This window comes from Pseudorasbora parva, chromosome 14 (genome assembly GCF_024679245.1).
Source record: "Pseudorasbora parva isolate DD20220531a chromosome 14, ASM2467924v1, whole genome shotgun sequence".
Taxonomy (NCBI): domain Eukaryota; kingdom Metazoa; phylum Chordata; class Actinopteri; order Cypriniformes; family Gobionidae; genus Pseudorasbora; species Pseudorasbora parva.
In genome coordinates this window covers 7,868,934-7,892,304 of record NC_090185.1, presented here as the reverse complement: position 1 = coordinate 7,892,304, position 23,371 = coordinate 7,868,934, and the positions used below count along the sequence as shown (strand labels likewise).

General features: G+C 38.6%; 3 protein-coding genes across 3 annotated transcripts in view; 1 reads left to right on the top strand and 2 right to left on the bottom strand.

Moving 5' to 3' along the window:
• Positions 1-23,371, bottom strand: part of LOC137040002 (CD48 antigen-like) — a 207,867-nt gene that overhangs the window by 2,057 nt on the left and 182,439 nt on the right. The window lies entirely within an intron of this gene.
• On the bottom strand, positions 6,557-10,069 carry LOC137040703 (CD48 antigen-like). Its single transcript, XM_067416475.1, has 7 exons — positions 9,987-10,069; positions 9,318-9,644; positions 8,778-9,068; positions 8,609-8,698; positions 8,302-8,366; positions 7,018-7,098; positions 6,557-6,649 (listed from the first exon to the last, which is right to left on the bottom strand). The coding sequence occupies exons 1-7, from the start codon at positions 10,033-10,035 to the stop codon at positions 6,557-6,559; spliced, it is 996 nt and encodes a 331-aa protein (XP_067272576.1). The 5' UTR covers positions 10,036-10,069.
• On the top strand, positions 11,711-23,183 carry LOC137040013 (uncharacterized). Its single transcript, XM_067415420.1, has 6 exons — positions 11,711-11,892; positions 15,224-15,622; positions 15,846-15,905; positions 16,999-17,139; positions 22,689-22,735; positions 22,947-23,183. Exons 1-6 carry the CDS (start codon positions 11,832-11,834, stop codon positions 22,968-22,970), a joined length of 732 nt encoding a protein of 243 aa, XP_067271521.1. The 5' UTR covers positions 11,711-11,831; the 3' UTR covers positions 22,971-23,183.

Below are 23,371 nucleotides of genomic sequence, written 5' to 3'. Positions count from 1 at the left end.
CAATTTAATGCTGAGAGAGTTCTGTACATTCACACAGCAGAGCAAATATATAACCTAATGCAATGACATTAGTTTTATGTTTTATACAAAATGCTTTGAATACAGAAATATGAAATAGAATTACAAGATGAAACGAATATTAAATATTGCCAGTAGGTGGCAGCAAGTCACTGTGTTAATGAATGAGTCATTTTGTTCAGTTGATTCGCTCGAACCGCTGATTCATTCAATAATACAAAGGCTGTATGGCTGGTGAGTCACTCAACCGATTTGTTCAAAGACTCGGATTCATTCACGAATTAACTAGCTTACTCTGTGCGCCTTATGTTGCGAGTCGCACAATGATCTGGTTTGCTTTAGAAATTAAGCTGGCAGAAAAAATAAAGCATTGTTTTTATTGGACTGCTGATTACTTCACTGCAACATTCTCTCTTTTATTAGTCTGGCTGTTTGATGAGAACAAGATTAAATGTAGTTGCACTAAACTCTGTTAATAATCTGTACAAGGATATATATATATATATTCTGTTGCGCAATGCGCGGAGAACTGAAGGCGCGGATTGATCTTTGGTTGACCAATCAGCGGAAAGGAGCGTTTTGTTCCCGCCCATGTTGAGATCGGATATTCAAGCTGTTTATCCATTTTTTATTTTTATTTTTCATTTGGCGGATTAGAACAGAGTGTGATTAAAACAAAAATAAAAATATGAGGGGGAAAAACGACTCAAGGTTTGTTTATTTATTCTCATAGGGAGGGTCGAATATATGATAAAGGAATGCTTTCTTAGTTTTTCCGTTTGGAAGACAAAAAGGAAAAAACAAATTATCCGAAGGTACACGGACCGCCAAGTAAGCACGTTTCGCAAAATTCTATTGCTTCAGTTGTAGCACGATCCCTCTCCATGATTGCAAAGTTGTAAATGCGGTAAATATAGGCAGGTTTCTTCCGTGTACACACAAATGACTTCCTTTTACACTGAAATGACTTCCTTTTACACTGAAATGCCTTCCGTTTGCACTGAAAAGTTCACGCACAACCACATATGAAACACTCGCACATCCACATATGAAATCACTCGCACATCCACGTATGAAACCACTCGCATATATATATACACAACTAAAGCATGCATCCACGTTTTATTTTGTATGTATGCGCGTTTTATGGATGTGTATGCGTGCGTCGAGTTTATATGTATATGCGAGTGTTTATAGGTGTATATGCATGGAAGTTTATATGTATATGCGAGTGTTTATAGGTGTATATGCATGGAAGTTTATATGTATATGCGAGTATTTATAGGTGTATATGCATGGAAGTTTATATGTATATGCGAGTGTTTATAGGTGTATATGCATGGAAGTTTATATGTATATGCGAGTGTTTATAGGTGTATATGCATGGAAGTTTATATGTATATGCGAGTGTTTATAGGTGTATATGCATGGAAGTTTATATGTATATGCGAGTATTTATAGGTCTATGCGTGCGTCAAGTTTATATGTATATGCAAGTTATTCACAAGTGTGTATGCATTCATTATTAACATTATATGTATTGGTATGGATTTCATATTAGTGTGCACGTGTATTTCATATATGTATTTTGAACATCCAATAGTATACATGTATATGCGAGTAATGTATAGGTGTATATGCACGTGTGTTATGTATGTATTGATAAGCGAAGTTTGATTTAAATCCTACGTGGCGCCTCATACACAGGCGTTAGTTCACATATCCTCACTGTAACCAAAAGTGTCCTTTCCCTGAAAAACGTTGAAGACCCTGCTTTAAAGGAACACTCCACTGTTTTTAGAAATAGGACTTCTTCAACTTCTTCCTACATTTAGATTTGTGGGCAAATGCATTTTTGTCTCAGTGCATACATTGTTTTAGTTTTGCAGGGTCGCCGTTAGCTTAGCTTAGCATAATGAATGGAATCCTAAGTTGCCAGCTAGCATGTCCAAGTGATCCAAAAAACAAAAACCCACCGAATTACTTCTTGTGGCCTGCAGTGCACATTCACAACGAGTACAAATAGCGATGCAGATTAAGACTAGGCGATTTCCTTGGAAGATATTGGGACTATGTTATGGGGAAGCACAGGCGAAGCACTGCTACTTGGACGCAGAGATATCACGGCTCTCATCCTCACCTCCTCCGGCTGTTGATATCTGTGCCCAACTGGGTGGGTGTTTTTTTTTTAAATCACTTTTACTCGGGACATGCTAGCTGGCAACATAGGATTCCATTTATTATGCTAAGCTAAACTAGTGGCGACCCTGCCAAACTAAAACAATGCATGCACTGAGACAAAAATGCCCACAAATCTAATTGTAGGAAATAAGTTGAATGAGCCCTATATCTTGAAACGACGGACGGAGTGTTCCTTTAAAGTGTAAGAGAAAGATTCTAAGCCAATAGCGTTTGCACGCAATATTAGTGATGGGGAGTCGACTCCTTGACTCTGAATAGCCCCAGAGTCGGGGTCGACTCCAGTACAGGAATCGACTCTCGGTGTCGACTCTGTTGCTGTGTCCAAAATCGATCGTTTACTGATTGTTTACTGAATCTCTCATCTAAAGTGCATGGCAGTTGCGTGCACTATAAGCAAGGAGTGAATGAAATGAAGCGATCCGTGAGGTAATACACTGACGTAATACACCGCGTCAGACAGCTGTCGCAGAAACTTTTGTCACACATTTCTGCTTAATTTAGAAATAGAAAAAAATCACAGCGACTTTGATGTGATGTGATGAAATTAGACAGCGACTTCACAATATTACCATTTTTATTGTATTTTCATTAAATAAACGCAGCCTTGGTAAGTAGAAGAGATTTATTTCATACATATATATTTATAGGCCTATATATATAGAAATATAGAAAAAAAACACTGCCATATACTTGACATTTCGGTCCCCCTCACTTCTGAAAAAGGGCTACGCCTCTGCAGCAACCTATTTTTAATAAAGTTCCAAAGGGAGGAGCTAGCCCATCTAATCTTCCAATCATCGGCCAGTATATAAACAGCTGCTTATCTCTCCTCAGTCTCAGTCAGATGTTCCAGCATCCCACCCCCTCCTCAAACTCCCCCTTTATCTTTACGTGCCCTACATAATCATTTAGTCACTGTGGGGGTTTATCACAGCTCCAGAGCTGCTTCATCGAGTCCCTCATCAGTAGACAGCAAGCCAAATAAGCTTAATCTAAAATTTTTAAGATTAAATGGGCAAACAAATCCGTTAAACTACAGTTATCAGTGGTAGCCGCTAGCGTTTAAGAAGATTCAATGGTTTTGTGACTCAGTCTGAATGAGTCCAATAGCTTATCAGTTCATAAATGTTTATTATTGGTCCTTTGTCCGCTCTGCTGTGAGATGTAGGCTACTTAGGGCACTTTCTCGTTATTGTGGTGCAATGTGGGATTTTAAGTGCACTTGAGAACGTCCACTATGGTTTTGGACACCACTACAAATGCTGTCTCCTCAAATAGTGCCCTATTTAAGGTTATAGGGGGCGATTTCTGATAAGCTCCGGTGGTTAACATGGCCAACTAACCTTTTATTTTAACTACATGTGGACAGAATTATCTCACCCATCATACTGACAGCCATTCGATTATAGATGTTGCAGTGACAGATTTTCCCCAGGCTCTTAAAATAAACGTATGTTTTTCCCTGTAAAGGTTTTAATAGTGTGATCAATCACATGGCATTATGACTCAGTATCACACTACACGGCCAAAGACAAAATATGACTAAACTACTGCATTTTTCCTTTGCACAGCAGCACTGAAAACAGTTTACCGAATTGCTAAATTTGACTAGTTACTTCAGAGACTGATGAAATTATTATATACTCAGAACATCAGTACAATGACATAAACATTGCGTCAGTAAAATATGTATTGCATTTATTCTTACAATGACTTCCAGACATTGACAGGAGAAAAAAAAAACCCCACAGGATATGAACTTTATAAATAAATAAAAAAAGTGTGATGTGATGCCTCTTCTTTGAAATATCTTCACTTCTCATATACTGGAGTTGGAAACAGCTACTGAAACTAACACTGGTTGCCTGCTATGACAGTGTGAGGTCATGGAGAAAGGCGTGAGCTCAATTATCGATTAACTATCGATTACACTTTAACATTTCACATTTTCACATTCTCACAATAAATATCACTGTCTATGAGAATTTTTAATCTGTCAGATTTAATTGATGGCTTCAGCATTTTATAGTCAAGCTTTGTGTAGACTGTGAGCTTCATGTAGGCAGGAATGGAAAAAGCCCCTCAAACGCAAGCGATTCACACCTCAGACGCACTCATCATCAGAGATAAGCCACAGATACTTAGTCAACAAATTTATTTATCCACAAGTCGACCCACAGTTTTTCTACAGCTGTAAATAAATCCGACCACAGCCGGTTTTAATCTGACTCTCAAACTGAGCTGTTAGTGGAGCCCTAAAACAACAGGGGTTTCCAAAGAAAGGTGAATTCCAGGGGTCATCTGACCGCTACTAATCACGTATTTACTTTATTGTTTTTAGCTAAATCAACATTAGATGTGTTCAACTTCAGCTGGATTTTAACCAGCAGGATTTGCTGCTTTCAGTTGGAGAGGAATTGAAAAGCGAGACTAGAAGTGAGCCACTTTCCGCTTCCTCTAGGTTTTTTTTTCATAGGCCATTCACTTGATCACAGAGGAAATTGATTAGATGCAAATGTCAAATACGCAGACATTTACTGTTTTTATACTGTGTGTACTGTAAAAAACATTCAACATACTTATTGAATACCAATAAAGTGGGTCCGTATCTTTTATCATTTTTATTTTAATAAACATGACACAATATTGCATTAAAATTATGCTACATGAAAAACAAGCCTAAAGTATACTTTGTTTTTTTACACATGAGCTAGCGTAAGCATACAGTTGAACTTTTAGCCTTTCACAGGATACTCCATCTGACACTGGTCGACACATGCTCTACAAAGTACATCTTTGTCCAGTGTCAGTGCTACATTTCTCCAGAAGTTAATACAGATATTCTTTCAAACTAAAGTTACCCCACTCACGTTAAACCTGTTTGTCTGCCGATCACCAGACCAAGCTCAATCTTTTAAGATTGAATATTGGTCTGGGGAGTCTGCTCTGTATTTTCTACTGCACAAGAGGCGTGATCAACGAGCATAGTTCAAATGTACACAATTGGATAGTCTTCTAACCAATCTAGACGCACCCTAGCAGCAGCAAATCTAATCTGCTGCAAGTGTCGTCTAGCAACTCTCAATACCCTTCTGAGCTGTAAAAACCAAACTCTGGTCGGACCAATCACATCGTGTATAGATTCAGTGGGCGGGGCTTAACATAATGACGGCTGGGTTGCGTTTGCGTGCTTCTGGTAAACACAGAAACTGGCGAACGGCTGTCTTTCAAATCAGCTTTGACCGCGACTCTGGAAGACTTGGAGTTCAGCTTTTCTCTGAGAAAAGAACGGCACTGAAGTCATTCTTAAGAAGGGTAGATGTGTTCGGAGTTTTGCTGACCGGATACAGTGAATGTTTAATCTATCAATGAGTTCCTCTTCACCTTCGTTGCTCTGGTTGGTTGTTGATATATCCTATCGCGTGCAGAGGGAGTTTGAAAGACAACCGTTTATCCCGCCCCTCGGATTGAGCTGTCAATGGTGAGTTTCCAGACCAAACATCTTGATAAGGGTCTGGCTTGTCAGGCTAGCCAATCAGACCACAAGAGGTGTGATCAACGGGCATAGTTCAAATGACTGTACAAAATTGGATAGTCATTCAGCAAATCAGACCAACGGTCTGTCGCCTCTCTATCTGTCATTGTGTTAAACCTGCCAATAGCGTGCCAGGTGGATAAGCCAGTTTGTGACAGGCACAGGTTTCCAGGGCTGGGATAACCTAGTTTTGGTTCCTGTTGTTGTTGCAATCTCTTTAGTTTCATTTCCTACTGTAAAAGTGCCATTTTCGGTCATATCACGGTGCCCCAGGAAGGCCATTTCTACCCCACCTGAGTGCTCACGAATTGCTCTAGCATTGGAAACTCATGGAAAATGACATGCACGGCTTTAAGTCAGACGGTGATTGGTCTGCAGTTGAACACATCTATTGACACTTTATGGGGCCGTACACTTAGAGTGCGTTTTTCCATTCCAATGCACTACTTTACCATTGTTTTTAATGCTAACGCACTGTAGGCGGATGTGTTTGACCATTGCGCTATTATAATAACAATAATTAATAACCATCCATTTTACAGAAATAGTGTTTAAAGAATAAAAATGAGTGAAAAATACTGGCAATTCTCACCTCACAATATGGCAGTCCATTATGGTCTAGGTGCAAAAGCTTTATAGTAAAATAATTCAACGTCACTGAAGCTCAAAACAGAACTGTAAATTCAGCATACGAGTCTGTCGTTTGTTCAGAGCTAGTAGGGACTGGTGTGAAAGGGGATTCAGGTGTTGTAGTGATTGTCAACAAATCCCAGAACTCTACAAGTTTTACAGAACTTGTTTTCAGCAAGAGTTGTAAAGGTTGTCGCAGGATGTTCCAGGTCTGGTACTCATGGCGATTGGTGCATACTCTACTTGATCTTCCTCTTTAAAATTCTGTAAAACAGCAATAATAAATACATTAAAAAATCATACTCATGATATTGCTATAAGTTTTGGCATGCCTGCCTTTGCATGCACATGACCTTTAATGACATCCCATTCTTAATCCTCAGGGTTTAATATGGAGGCGGCCCACCCTTTGCAGCTCTAACAGATTCAACTCTTCTGGGAAGGCTTTCAACAAGGTTTAGGAGTGTTTATGGGAATTTTTGAACATTCTTCTTGAAGCTCATTTTTGAGGTCAGGCACTTGTTGGATGAGAAGGCCTGGCTCTCAGTCTCCGCTCTAATTCATCCCAAAGGTTTTCTGTCGGGTTGAGGTCAGGACTCTCTGCAGGCCAGTAAATTTCCTCTACACCAAACCTGCTCATCCATGTCTTTATGGACCGTCACTTTGTGCACTGGTACGCAGTCATATTGGAACAGGAAGGGGCCATCCCCAAACTGTTTCCACAAAGCTGGGAGCATGAAATTGTCCAAAATGTCTTGGTATGCTGAATCATCAAGAGTTCCCTCACTGGAACTAAGGGACCAAGCCCAACCACTGAAAAACAACCCCCACACCGTAATCCTCCCTTCACCAAATTTTACACTTGACACAATTCAGTCATGCAAGTCCCGTTGTCCTGGCAACCGCCAAACCCAGACTCTTCCATGGGATTGGCAGACAGAGAAGCATGATTGGCCACTCCAGAGAACACGGTCTCCACTGCTCTAGAGTCCACTACACCACTTCATCCCACACTTTGCATCACACTTGGTGATGTAAAGCTTGGATAAGCTGTTTGGCCATGGAAAGCCATTCCATGAATCTCTCTACGCACTGTTCTTGAGCTCATCTGAGGGCCACATGAAGTTTGGAGGTCTGTAGTGTTAGGGGTTAACAGTTTATGGCCGGTAGTGAAAAATGAAGACCAAGAGTCAGGAGTGCAAATAATTTAAAGAAAAATCTGTATGCCTAGGGCTTGATTTTATACGTCTGTGTGGCCATGGTAGGCATTGCAACACCTGAATTTCAATTATTTGGAGGGGTACTCCAATACTTTTTGCAATATATTGTATTTATGATTCAGTGTTCAGAGTTCAGATATGCTTTTTTATTGTAACAGTGATCAGGTTGAGTAGATCTACAATCTACTTAGGCTAACAATGCATTTGGGAAATGCAGCCCAAGAGAGTACCACTGTCAGAAAAAGTGCTAACATTTACAGGAGCGACATCTTGTGTCTGGGGCAATAAAGCCTTAAAAGGACAAATCTGTACTTTATCTACTCCTAAAAGGTACATACTATGAACCTTTTGGTGGTAAATAAGTCACAAATGTTCTTGCACCTTTAAAGGTACAATGTTTGCACATTTTCTTTTTTCTGAGATCAAAATCATTTAGATCAGCTGACAGGAAATCCTGCATTAGGTGCTCATGCTGAACATGATAGAGATCTGTAGTTTCTATAGTGTCTTGAGTATCGTGGGATATCATATGAGTTTGTGTTTCTTGCATTGAATGATGATCTTAAGGCTTTGATATATCTGAAATGATGATATTATGCTTTTCTTTGTAGAATTATACAGTACAAGCATACATACATTTGAATGACTGCTAAATTGATACAGAGATGAACATAATTTAGGAATAAATGATCTTACCTTTTTATGTGTGTTTCTTTTGAACGTTGGCTCCACGTAAATGATCTCTTTTTCAAGAGTCTGATCTGTTTCAACAATAATAAAAGATGCAATAAACAAAAACAACAATTCAATCTTAACTAGATCTGGATTTAGGGTTGTCAAAGTAAAAGCATTAAAGGATTTTCATGTAGGCCACAACTTCAATGTGTGAACAGCTTGTAATGAAACTTGAAAAACGAGACCGTCCCTGACTTCCTGTCTGTCTCTGAAAGCCACTTGCCTTCTTGAATTGTTTTTCTACATTTCCGGCACATACAAAATATACCGATTGCAGCCCAAATCAGCAGAGATCCAGCAGCAGCAGCAGCAGAGATCAGCACTACCAGAGAGACTGCAGGAGGGGAAGGAGACTGTGCTGTAATGATAAAGACAGAAGATCTACAACAAAATACAATCAGGTGAATAAACACATTATATCAGCTGTGCTGCCGTACCTGCACATGTGTGGCAGAGTTGAGTGATGTTGGGATGTCTGGTCTGGTTGCTGATGGGATTGTTCAGCACACAGCTGTAGGTGTTTTTATCCTGATATTCCACCTCCAGAGGTAGAGAGAGACTGATGCTGAGATCAGACACACTGATGCTGGACAATAAACTGTTTCCTTTGAACCAGGAGAGAGTCACATGACTCACATTCAACACCGAACACACCAGTGAACATGAGGAGGATGATGCTGAAGAACAGTTTGAAGAGTTACTGCTGATGACAGGAACAAGCAGACGAGCTGAGAAAGACCAGAGTAAGTCATGCTACATTTTGAGTCTGAGTTTGTGATGTAATTTTAAACTGTAAAAATGATGCTGTTTAAGATGCTGACATCATAATTAATCACAAGATCATTCAATAAAATGAGTCTAAAATTAATGTTTATATCAGATTTTACAATTTCAAGATTGAAAATCAAATATTTATGATGCCTCTACTTTAAAGCTATAGCAATACTAAAAGAAAAAGAAACTGATATTAAACTCACCATAGACAGTGAGACTGAAACTCTTTCTCATTCTGTTGGTCTTTAGTCTATAATCTCCAGCATGTTCAGTTGAGATGTTTGTGATGGTCAGAGATCCAGTGTGATGATCCAGCTTCAGTCTGTCTCTGAATCTCCCGTCAGGAACATCATCATATACAGTGATACTGTCGTCCAGTACATTGATCTCAGCTATTAAAGTGTTTTCAGCTCCAAACCTCCACGTAATCACATCATCATCATCTATATCAGTGAGATCAGAGTTTAGAGTGACTGAATCTCCCTCCGTCACTGACACTGACTTCAGTCCGTCTGGATCAGCAAACACACCTGAAGAACAGACGGTTTGTCACAGATTAAGGCTCCTTTATGTTGCCGCACTTCACTAGATTCAGTGCTATGTAAAAGTGAAATGAAGAACACACAAGAAAGCAGCGTAGACAGGATAGAAGCTATAGCATAGGACAGATGATAATGATAATGAACATCAAATTGGAGACGTTGAGGTCCCTAAAGTTAAAGTCCCTCTCCTGAAACTAGAATGTAATACTTAATATTGTTAAATTAAAAAATATCTGAAAATAATATCAAATGCAACTCCATGTTATTACTCTGTATAAAAACTAAAGCTTGAATTCAATCACAAACATATAAAATGCATTTGTTACTTACCAGCCAGTTTGCACAAACACAAGCAGACCAAAATGACAACATGGACCATTTTCTTTGAGCACTATATGTCTAAATGTCTGAAAACAAGACTACATCGACACAGCAGAAGTGAGATAAGTGTCTCTGTGTCTTTGTGTGTGTGTGTGTGTATCCTCCCCCAATACAATCTGACCACTAAAGCACACTAAAGCTACATGTGAACACAATATTCACAATACATCCTCTAGTTTTTAATACTTATATATATATATAAACAGGTGGAAAGTTTAATCACAAAACTGGTTATTAGAGTCCTGCTTCTAGTAAACAACACTTATAACATGTTTTACTGTCTTTCTCTTATGTTGAATTAATCTTGTGCTGGCCCTTTAAGGACGTAACGTGACGTTGGCTGTCTGGAAGCCGCGAGTATGAGCAGTAGTGCTGTTTTGAATGGTGGGCATGCAGTCAGGGATTAGTGCTAATAATGCTCACTAAATGAAACACTTTATGAGTTCGACTCAGTTTCTCAGTGTTTTGTTGTCTTAAATGCCCGTGTACTTTGCCGGTTGACACCTGTTGGCACGCATCGTGTTGTCAAACAACATCGTCTTTCAAAGAAGCGTAAGTTAAGTGTTGAGATATAACGTTAATCAGTTCATTATAATATTGAAGCGGTTTATATTTGTGTGTATTTCCACGTGAAATCGTGTTACTCAGAATCACTTTGTTTATTCAAGAGGGGAGAAAAGGGCTCCGTAGCCTATCTGGGTATGTTTCCGGTGTATTGTTTCTAAAATGTTTATCACTCGAGATGCACGTGTCGTGTGTTACATTGGAAAGAGCAGAAGGATAGTGCTGTCTGGTGTTAGAATGCCATATGCAAAAAGTTATAGCAAAGTGTAAATGTTTCCTTTTACTGTATGCAGAGCAAAATCAAGTGAATCAAAATCATGAATGCCTAAAAGAGCTGCAGGTGTTACATCCTTTCAGTGACGTAAGTTTCTGCTAAGGAAAAACACTGTGGGCTTGTAGGTCTCTGGAAATGTGTCTTTTCACATAATCAGATCTATGCATGTGATCTGTTAAACAAACTCGGATTTAATTAGTGAATAAGCAATTAGACCTGGTAGACAACAATGTCAAGATCATAAATCACTAAGACTAGTCTTGTGGCTTATGAGACTAGTCTCACAAGTTAGTCATCCACTTTTTGTCAGTCAGGTAGGATGGTCTTTTAATCTGATAAGTGGAACTGATTAGTCTCTAACATTGGTCATACAAGCTCTTAAGACATTCTTAACATGCGTTTGAACTGATTTATTGGTAACACTTTACAATACGGGTGCACTAATATGCATTAATTTGTGCTTAACTAATGCACAGATAATCATGAGGTAATGTATTACTAATGGTGAACTAACCCATTTATTAATGATTTACAAAGGTGTCATTATGTTATGACTTTACTTGTTGGGGCACATGACTATTAGCCTAACGCATACTAAAATATTACTTAAAATTGATTAAGTAATATTTAATTGTGGTTATGAGTTTTGAATTCATTCTGAATTAGTTAATAGTCATGTGCCCCAACAAGTAAAGTCGTAAGTTATGCTAAAGGTCTCTGAGTGGTTGACTTGACACCGCTCATTTTCCGTTCGGTGCTTTCTATAGCTCCCGCAGGCGCTATGCTCTTTTGCTTTCGCTTGCGATTTGAGCAGGCTACATCATTTTTTATTCGTCGTGGCAAATACATTATTAGGATTATTAATAATACTCTGGATAAAACGTTGTGTGTGTGTATACAGAAGAGATTAAATTACGGACTAAACATCTCAACAGTGAATCAACTCAGCTGACAAAATGACTGGATATGTTTTGGACGTTATCTGTATTTCGATCACGCTGCTTTTGCTCGTCGACGGTAAGACGTTTTTGACTTTTTAATTAATAACGTCTTTTGTAGTTTTTAATTTATCATGTTCATTTATCGTATCTTGTATGGCTAGCTGTTTTAACCCTTGGTGTTCGGGTCTGTTGGACCCATTTTCGTTTTTTATCAAAAGAAAAAATGATACGAGATCTCATTGGCCTTGGCTCATTTTCTGTGAGAAATATATCAGAACACATTTGAGAAGGGGTTCAGCGAAAAATCGGCAGGACTGTGACCGAAACTGTATAGTTTCGATTTGTCTAATAGATTGAAAAAGGCTTTGGATAAAAATATGTGATGGCACTGATATAAGAAAGAACTGTCATTTTAACACAGTTCACCCTGCCAGCTAGGGTTAGATGAAGTATCCTCCATTTTTGAAAATCAGATTTGAGTTTAATCAAAAGAGGAGTCAAATTTTTTTCATATAGTCCTTTAAAGGTGTGTGCAATATTGATACCTAGATTTAAACCCAGATCTTGCCAAGCGAAAGGGAAACACAGAGTACCTAGCAAGTGTGTTAACAGGCATGCTTTCACTTTTAGTTATTAAAACAATTAAAACTGTTTGTCTTCTTCTTCTTCTTCTTCTTCTTCTTCTTCTTCTTCTTCTTCTTCTGCTTCTTCTTTTGCTCCTTTGCTTCTTCTTCTGCTTCTGCAATGGAGGTCTATGGCAGCCCATAGAACCGCTTGCAGGAAAGTTATTAAATTTGGCTCACAGATAGAGGATAGTCCCATTAGTAATCACACCAAATTTGGAGTTTCTAACTCATTCTCTCTAGCGCCACCACATGTCCAAATTTCCAGTCATATTTATGCGTATAACTTTTGACCCCTAAGGGCTAGAAACAAAATTCTTTTTCCTCTGATTCCTTGGCTTGCGCCGATTCTAAAGCACTCTATGATGTCATTTTCCGGTATGCAAATTTTCCCGCCATTTTTTATTTTCTAAAAACCTACTTTTTCAAACTCCTCCTAGGCCGCTGCTCCGATTTTCACCAAAATTGAAACAGATCATCTTCTGACCATGCTGACAAAAAATCTTGCAAGTCATGTTGATTCGTCAAATCGTTTTCGATAGACGCACAAAAAATTTTTACGTAATGTTTGCAAAAACACACTTAAGGCAATATCTCCGCAACGCTTTATCGTATTCAAACCAAACTTGGTACATGTCATCACAAGCATGAACTGAGGAAGCATGCAGTGTTTCGACGCAGCGCCATCTACTGGTCCGGAGATACGAAAAATGCCTATTGTTGATTATAACTTCTTAACCGTTTATCCAAAAATCATAAAATTGGCCTCATTAGATTCAGGGCGTCATGCTGAGTCGACTGATATTCGATTTTACCATGTCGGCCATTTTGGATGTCGGCCATTTTGAATTATGTGCTAAAATGCTGTATTTTATGAATGCATGAACGGATTGTTATGAAACTTGGTATGGGTCATCACCACAATGCCCTGAAGTAGCCTGAAAAGTTTCGAAACAGCGAAGTTTTTTTTTTGTGTGCATTTTCCCCCCACTATGCCAAACTGGCTTAATCAAAAGTTAAATATCATTGATGCTTTTTGCAGTGCAAATTTGTTTGTATGTTTGGAAGTTTGGAAAGATGAACGTTTTCATCAGTTATTTTATCTACGGATCAATACAGATTTCTGCTCATTCAAAATCATATAATATAATATAATAACTGTATAGGCTACCTATACTGGCTACTGATAACTGTATTCAGGTTAAACATCTACAAGATGTTTTTGAATGCATTAGAGAGAACGATTAGTTCGTGTGTGAATAAGTGCTACCTGTTTAAAATGTGCTTGCACCCGATCATATTCAGTAGAAGGTAAAAAAAAAAAAAAGTCCCTTAAACTTTAACATCCCGCTCATGCCCATCGCCGTGATCATCTGTATAGGGCTGGTTGTTTACCGTGAGTTCTGAACTCTGCACTATGCTTATTTAAATATTTTCGTTTCTACTCATATTAGGCTACATATTCCTCATGTCTGTGAGGCAAGCCTGCTGAGTTTCAGTTTATTTGAGACGTGCTCCAGTTCATGAGCATTGAAAGCGATCGCTTCCGCGACCTCATAGTCTAGGCTACTTATTTGCTTCTTATTAATTAAATACATGCAATTGGCCGAAGAAACCTTTATTAAAATTGATACAATTTGTACAAAACGAAAGAAAGGCTTTTTACAAAACAAAACTTAATATTAAACTAAATATAACCACCAAAATCATTTCTGACCCACTCGCATCTTTGCACTTATCCTATCATAATCAGATGAAATTAAAAAATAATATTAGGCTATAATATTTAAACATAAATTAAACACATTGTTTAATGGCTACAACAAGTATAGTAAGCTACAGATTTATGTCATGTCTGAGCTGGATTTGAACGAACATCATTTTACCGGCGGGTTCATGAGCGCGCGCCTGCGGATTATTGAGTCACACTGGCTCCGCTCCGCTCATTAGTCATTACAGGCTCGTTCTCGACAGAACGCCCACGTATTCAAAAATGGTCGGGTTTAAATGGGGCTCGGGCTCATAATAACAGTTCATGTGTCGGGCAGGGCCAGTCTCTCGGGTGCATTGGCTTGGGTAGGGTCGGTCTTGATTTTTTTGAACTGATCTAAGCTCTAGTTCGAAAAAACGAAAACGAAACTAAAATATTTTCGTTCTCGTTCTCGACAGGCTCGTTCTCGACAGAACGCCCACGTATTCAAAAATGGTCGGGTTTAAATGGGGCTCGGGCTCATAATAACAGTTCATGTGTCGGGCAGGGCCAGTCTCTCGGGTGCATTGGCTTGGGTAGGGTCGGTCTTGATTTTTTTGAACTGATCTAAGCTCTAGTTCGAAAAAACGAAAACGAAACTAAAATATTTTCGTTCTCGTTCTCGACAGGCTCGTTCTCGACAGAACGCCCACGTATTCAAAAATGGTCGGGTTTAAATGGGGCTCGGGCTCATAATAACAGTTCATGTGTCGGGCAGGGCCAGTCTCTCGGGTGCATTGGCTTGGGTAGGGTCGGTCTTGATTTTTTTTAACTGATCTAAGCTCTAGTTCGAAAAAACGAAAACGAAACTAAAATATTTTCGTATATTCCCCCCCCCCCCCCCCCGGACGATATCATCGTCCATCAACTTCCGATTTAAGTGACATCGCCCAACCCTATTCATAACAATATAATAATGCATTTTGTTGCCGATACAGTGATAGAGAGCGCATTAGACTACAGACCTATTTTAGATTTGTTTTCAGGATGTATGTGAAAGCTGTACACTCACAAAACTTTATTTGTGTCTTCAGGTGTGTTTGTTGATGTGGTGACAGTGTCAGTGAAGGAGGGAGAGTCAGTCCCTCTAAACACTGGTGTTACTAAACAACAACATGACAAGATACTGTGGTATTTTAACAACACTCGTATAGCTCTGATCAATGGACATCCCGATACGAGTTGTCTGTATGATGGAGAAGGAGGGAGATTCAAAGACAGACTGGAGGTGGACTATGACAGCGGATCTCTGACCATCAAAAACATCAGACATGAACAGGCTGGACGTTATGAAGCAGAGCTCATCAGAAGCGAAAGTTCAGGCAAAAGGCAAAGCTTAAACAGAAACCGCAAATGTGACAGCACAAAAATTACCAGAAAAACCAGCAGCACTGATGATGATACCATAAAAATATTCAGTGTGACAATCACTGGTGAGTTACCTTGAGGTATTTTTTTAATGGAAGGAATTCAATATATTTTTTAAATAATTATTTTTCTACCATATGCATTTCTGATGATTTTCAGGAGAAATGTTTAGCAGATAATGAAATGTATGACGTTACAGAAATCATGTCATACTATATTGTCTTTGTGATCAAAACACTAATTGTGTTCTTTTGTATTTCTTTATTTTCAATTGTTTGTGTTTTCCAGCTTCTGATCAACATGAAACGAAAGCAGAACATCATATGGAGAAGCAGCAGTATGACTCAAGTATGTTTTCTCCCATCCTATTTATTAATTTAACAGATTTCATAACATGTAGGCTACAGTACAGGCCAAAAGTTTGGACACATTACTATTTGTAATGTTTTTGAAAGAAGTTTCTTCTGCTCATCAAGCCTGCATTTATTTGATCAAAAATTCAGATTTGTTTTTAATATTGTGAAATATTATTACAATTTAAAATAATTGGTTTTCAATTTATTATACTTTAAATGATCATTTATTTCTGTGATCAAAGCTGAATTATCAAATATATTAATCAGCGGAACTGTTTCCAACACTCATAATGAATCCTCATATGAGAATGATTTCTGAAGGATCATGATCACTGAAGACTGGAGGAATGATCCTGAACATTCAGCTTTGATCACAGAAATAAATCATCATTTAAAGGATAATAAATTGAAAAACAAATATTTTAAATTGTAATAATATATCACTATATAAACAAAAAAAATCTGTATTTTTGATCAAATAAATGCAGGCTTGATGAGCAGAAGAAACTTCTTTCAAAAACATTAGAAATAGTAATGTGTCCAAACTTTTGGCCTGTAGTGTAGTACAGTTTATATGCTCTGTTCTTAAGAGAGCTATATTCAAACACAAAATATTACATTTCAATAATCTTTGAAAAATATTTGTCAAACTTTACCGTAAGTTTACTTCTTATAATAAGGATGTTATAATTAATTAAAAACGCTGAATGAATCATCTGACAGTGAAAGGCAAACTGGCTCTACAAACACGTTTAAAGTCACGAGGTGGCAGTGAAGAGGCATCTCTCTCTCTTCTGGAGATCAACCTCATAGCTTATTAGATCTCATGTTTGCAGATTTGAAGCCCAGACCGTTTAGTTGTAAACAGGGGAAGTTAATCTCTAATTCTCCTTTGGAAAAAATGAATTGCTAATATACCCCGAATTTCATAAACTGTTAAGGGATTATTTCACATTGGATTAGAAGAATTTGCCTTTCACATTTGGACATATAAATTGTCCATTGAGAGAATATATCTAATGGGAGAGGTATAAACACAGTCAGATTCTCTCACACTCATGGCTGTTCCTCTTTATCTTTTCCAGCTGCAGATCCAGCTTCAGGTTCAGGGCCGTCTTCAGGTTCAGGGCCGTCTTCAGCTGCTGTAGCAGGAATAGTTGTTGCTGTTCTGGTGGTGTTTGGAGCTGCTGGTGTGATTTACTATCGCCACAGGAGACCTAAAAATGGTAAGTTTCACCTACAGATATTAGTGAGAGGAAAACATGTTTTATGCCAAATTTAACAACCTTCTGGTTCTCGACTCTGATTCACTCAAACCGTTTCACCGTTTATATCGCTCCGCTTGCGGCGACTGTCATAGTGAAAGTTCAGGCAAAAGGCAAAGCTTAAACAGAAACCGCAAGTGTGACAGCACAAAAATCCGCCATACGTTTTAAAAATACTACTGTTGTTGTGCCACAAAATGTAGTTTTAACAGTTTTTTTTAGGCGAGAATGGAGTTATTTTGACCTTAATTATAAAAATAGCGCCTGTTTTACAATGTGTTAGAAGCTTTCTCAGAAGTGCACTCCAGACCATCTGCAGTCGTTCAGCGCTCATGTATCCGCCCACAGAGAACCGCTTCATCGCGGACAGTGCTTTGGAAATTTGGTGCTGTCTCTAATGTAGATATCAAACGGCCAATCTTTGGTCTTATTAATCTATAACATGTTCCAGAGCAAATCGATTTTGCTTATTTAAGGGGAAATTTTAAGTTTCGTAACTTTATATGTAGGCTATATTTTACTTTATATTTACAGGTTTATATTTATATTTATATGTATAGGCTACTAGAGCGTGGCTTTTGTACGTTTGACTGAAATGTTTGCTTGCATTTTATTTCTTATTGTCTTTTGCAATGACTATTGTTGTTCATTTAAATATTTTTGTTCAATAAATATTTTTTTATATAAAAATGCCAAATTTGGTATCGAGAAAGGGCCTGTCAGTGATTGCAATAGTCAACGTCAGTGACATTTAAACCATTAGATGGCGGGAAAGACTGTCTTTATGAGTGAAGGAAGTTGTTGCAGCCTGTCAATCTTTTAAAAGGACATAGACAAAGATATCGCTTTCCTCAGCAGAGATTCAAACTGATTTTTTTATGGCTATAATATTATGGACATTAACTCTAAAGACTGAATGCTATATCAGATGTAATACACTTGTTTCTCAAAGGCGCTGATCTTTGTCTCATAATAATACACTACATAATACATTAATCTTTAATGAATCGACTCAGATTTTCTTCGTTACTAGTTCTAAAATGACATTTCTGAATTCGTATCAGAGGCTTGGGCTCAACTGTCAGATTTGAACTTGTGTCAGAAGGAAGCAGTTCTGCACAGAAAAGATTTTTATAGACGCTTCACTGTTGCTTCTGATTTATTTACACACCTGTGCCATGGAACTGTTGTATTAATGCATTATCAACTATAGCTCATTTATTACTTGGCTCTCTGGAATGCTTGATTCTGCAACATTCCAAGGTCAGACAGCAACATTCTATGGGCGGATTCCAAATGGAGTTTTTTACTGCCTTGAAGGGGGTGTTACTTGTAGGGGCTTTCCAAACTAAATCCCTTCACCAAGGACCCTTTCACAAGTCTGTGAGCGAAGGGAACATGCACTGGTCAAGAAAGTCATTTTATCGTTTATGGTCATGTGACCCAGGGTGGTGAGTCCTCGCAAATTCAGTATAAAGCTAGATGACGGGAGAGTTCAGTGAAAGTATAAATGGGATGATGTATGTTTTGTTTTGCATATTACATACATCACTTTTGTTATGCATTTCATATGACGTGGTGTTCGGGTCAATTTGACCCGGAGAAGATTTTCTTTTCCCCTGAAAATACTAGTTAATGTTATCGCTTTGGACTGAAACTTAGTGACTTTGTTCCCTAAAGGGTATAACTAAATCTCATTTTTTTTTTCGGGAAATTTACTTATTTTTTTATGGGAGTTTTGTTACCTTGTTACACTTGTGGTGTTCCCGGTCAAAAATGACCGGCCTATAAAAAATAGCTTGTAAATCACTCATTATACCATATTTTCACCCAATCCTGGATTCAATCTTTTTGTCAGCATGTTCTTTTTCAATTAGGACTGGTTTTATATTTCTGTTTGCATCTGAATAATCATAGGTCTCATTTATTTGAGAGTAGGCATGGTCAAAAATGGTCACAATAGCCGACCATTGAAAGTGAATGGGAGAGACTGAAAATAACAGAACAATTTAGTTTTCAGGAGCATGTTCATTATTTTCATGTACACATATGAACATATGTGCTTGCAAACATCGAGCCCTTGGACCTGTGCATATGTCGATACATTTATACACACGCTACCCAGACACGCACACGTTAAAACACACAAACTTTGAGTATTACACACATTCTTTTCCACAGAGAGAAATTTGATCCTACCCTAACCTGCATCTAATATGCATTTATCCATCTGACATTACCACACACACACACCCCATAAGTGTGACAATGTACCATTTTATACAAATATACATCATGCGATTAGCCTAGAAATCTAGACGCACCCTAGCAGCAGCAAATCTAATCTGCCCGCGAGTGTCGACTAGCAACTCTCAATACCCTTCTGAGCTGTATTCGCCAAACTCTTGCCGGGCCAATTACATCGTGTCTAGAGTTGGTGGGCGGGACCATAATGACGGCCGAGTTGCGTTTGCGTGCTTCTAGTAAACACAGAAACTGGCGAACGGCGGCGGTCTTTCGAATCAGCTTTGACCGCAACTCTGGAAGACTTGGAGTTAAGCTTTTCTCTGAGAAAAGAACAAAGAACGGCACTGAAGTCATTCTTAAAAAGGGAAGATGTGTTCTGAGTTTTGCCGACCGGATACGGTGAATGTTTAATCTATCAACAAGCTCTGTTTCACCTTCGTTGCTCTGGTTGGTGTAGCGTTATCCTATTGCGTGCAGAGGGAGTTTGAAACATAGACAGTAAAAGAAATGGACAAAGCGATCCCATTGACGTCAACGGCGGAATGTGATGTCAGTATAGGTGCACTCATCCTGATGGCTAAGTGAACTGTGCAGGCTCAGACTGAGCTTGACGACGTAGATGTGACGTGAGCCTCCGGTCTGACAGCTGTAGGTCTTCTAGTAGTTGTGGAAAGTGAAATCTGAATCCCGTTGTTTAAATATTTTCTCCCGTTGCTTTTGGCTCACTATGGGCTTCTCCCCATTCTTCTCCCTTGACTTTATCAGACTTTATGTCTCCACGTCCCCCCGACTGCCTCATAGACAGTAAAAGATTGCCTGCGAGCATCTCCTCAGGTCTATACGGTAATTTCTCAACTGTGCGACAGAGTCGCGTTGGTTATGACGCAATCGTTAGCCTATTTTTACAAAAACAGCTTTTGCGGGGCGATAGTGTAAGATACAAGGTAATGGAGCCTTTTATGCATTGTCGTGTTTCTTTAGAAATAAACAATGGACAAATGGAGTCTTTAAACGCCTCAGATGTAAAGTTATTCACTGTCAAAGTGACTCAACAATGAATGGGAGTCAATGGGATGCTAACAGCAGGTGATGGCTTGGTTAGCAATGGCAGCCCCTAGGGGTGGAACGCTTTCCGAGTGCTAGATTACCCCCTTGGTTTGAAAGACAACCGTTTATCCCGCCCCTCGGATTGAGCTGTCAATGGTGAGTTTCCAGACCAAACATCTTGATGTGGGTCTGACTTGTCAGGCTATCATGCGATAGCACAGGCATATATAAATTGTAAATATTGTCTAGTTCTGTGTGAGAACCTCACAGTTCCAAAACAAAATGTCATAATATTTTGTCTGGAAGCTGTGATGAAACAAGAACATGAAAGAAAGATTCTTTTGAAGCCGGGTCACTGCAGTCACGGCCAGTTTGTGTTTGTGTGTCTGTGTGTGTGTGTGTGTGGTAATGTCAGATGGATTATGTGATAGTGTGACTATGTGCCATATTTTTTACAAAACAAAAGTTTCAAAACAAAATTCCTGGTGAAACATTAGAGTAGAATAGTGTAATCAACAATACCAATTTTCTTCAGATTTTATTTAATATTTCAAAAATTATTAAAAAATTAATAAAAAAAATACTCAAAAAATGAAATGCCTGCTCTCAAATAAATGAGGCCTATAATTATTCAGATGCAAACAGAAATATAAAACCAGTCCTAATTGAAAGAGAACATGTTTACAAAAAGATTGAATCCAAGATATGGTATATGGTAAAATATGGTATAATGAGTGATTTATAAGCTATTTTTTATGGGCCAGTCATTTTTGACCGGGAACACCTGAGGTGTTATAGGGTTTTGAACACCACATGAGTTTTGTTGGGAAGAAATATGTTTAATAGTAGAAATTAGGGGAGAGGGCGGAGCCTAACAGGTTGACTCTCCCAATTTGTGTAAATCCACTTGTTCAGAGTATTGATTTCCCCACATTAAAGGGGGGGTGAAACACTCAGTTTCAGTCAATCTTGAGTACCTATAGAGTAGTATTGCATCCTTCATATCTCCGAAAAGTCTTTCGTTTTATTATATTTGTAAAAGAAATATGGGCTGTACGGAGTCTTTCTGGAAAAAAACGAGCGCCTGGAGGCGTATCGTGTGGGCGGAGCTAAAGAATGACGAATGCGCAAAGCGGTGACGTCCACAACCTTGGAGAAACCCTATCTCAGCTAATAGATATGATCCAGAATCTAAATCGGAGGCGGATATAGAAACAGCAACAGCAGGACGTCCGTCTCTGTGGTATGGACTGTATTTAGAGGCCTGTCAACATGACATGATTCGGTTTATGGACTATTGTATGCGACCAAACCTTAGTAGCAAGCAAAACGGTTTTGCACGTCAGACTAGTGTAACGTTATAAGTTACATAGAACAGCAATGAAGTCCGTTAGCGCATTTGAATGACGAAGCACGCGATCGTGTCGTTTTCTTATGTTTACATACGCGACGATAGCCAACAGCACAGACATTTGAAGCAGTTTTACTCACCGGCTGCTTCCAAAGCAGGACCGAACCTTTATCGCTGGGATGGCTCTGTCAAAAACACACTTCTTGGAGTGTGGAGATCCACTTTGCGATGCGACTGAAGCATTTCTGCGTTCAAATCCGTTCAAATGCAGCGCTGCCTTCCCGGAATGCTGCGCTGAAGCGTTGAAGTCGCTTGATGTCAAAGTGGAGGAATGAAGTGGAGCGCGGCGCGGACTATAACCGACATTAGTGTTCACGGACGACTGGATCTGCAGCTGAGAGCAGTTTACTGTTTACAGCGTGCATTTCCTCTCTCGCGCTAGTGATGCGCGCGCGCCCTACCGGGAGAAGAGCCCGTACGGCCCATACAAGGACCTTCCGATCTATTAACGTCAAGTCGACCCATACTCGAAAAAAACTCTCGGAAACTTGTGAGAAACCGGAAGGAGTATTTTTGACACAGAAATACTCCATCAAACGTCCAACATTAGTTTTTGAAACTTTGTCTATGTTTAGGATGGGAATCCAAGTCTTTAACAGTGTAAAAAGCTCAGTATACATGAAACAGCATTTCACCACCCCTTTAATGTCACAAATCTAGTACAAATGTGTTTAATCAATACAGTTAATTTATTTTTTATTTACCCCGAAAGATTGGTGAAATGTAAAAATGACCATATAACAACATGGTGTTATCTGAATTTTGATGTGTTTAATAATGTGTATATGTGATTTGTTTTTTAAAGCAGGCAGGGAGACAGTCAAAGGACCTTATAAAGGACTGGCTGTAGAGGTAAGTTACTGAACTTTACATCAGTTGTCTGTTTCACCTGCACTGACAAACTCATCCTAATGGCAAATCAACTCATATTATGTATGTACATATTAGGATATCAACCAGAATCACTAATATTAGTTTTCTTATTACTTTGTACTTTGGATTGCTATAACTCTAAACAGCACTGTTCATTTCTCTCTCTCTCTCTCTCTCTCTCTCGTTACAGAACGAAAATACACAGACCGTGTGATTTAAACCCTTATTGAATCTGTACGTCTACAGCAAGATGCATTTTCTGTATTATTTTCAAAATCTTGTAATTTCCAAATGCTTGTCAATATAACATGATGCCACATGACCTCACTCAACATTTGCATTTAGACTTTTTATCCATATCAACAAATGAGCCTTACATGCACTTTATGAATTTGGATACTTGTTATATCACCAGAAAATCATTCAGAGGTCTGAAAGGGGTATATATATATATATATATATATATATATATATATATATATATGCATGCATATGTAGGTGCTGGTCATATAATTAGAATATAATCAAAACGTTGATTTATTTCACTAATTCCATTCAAAAAGGGATACTTGTGTATTATATTTATTCATTACACACAGACTGATATATATCAAA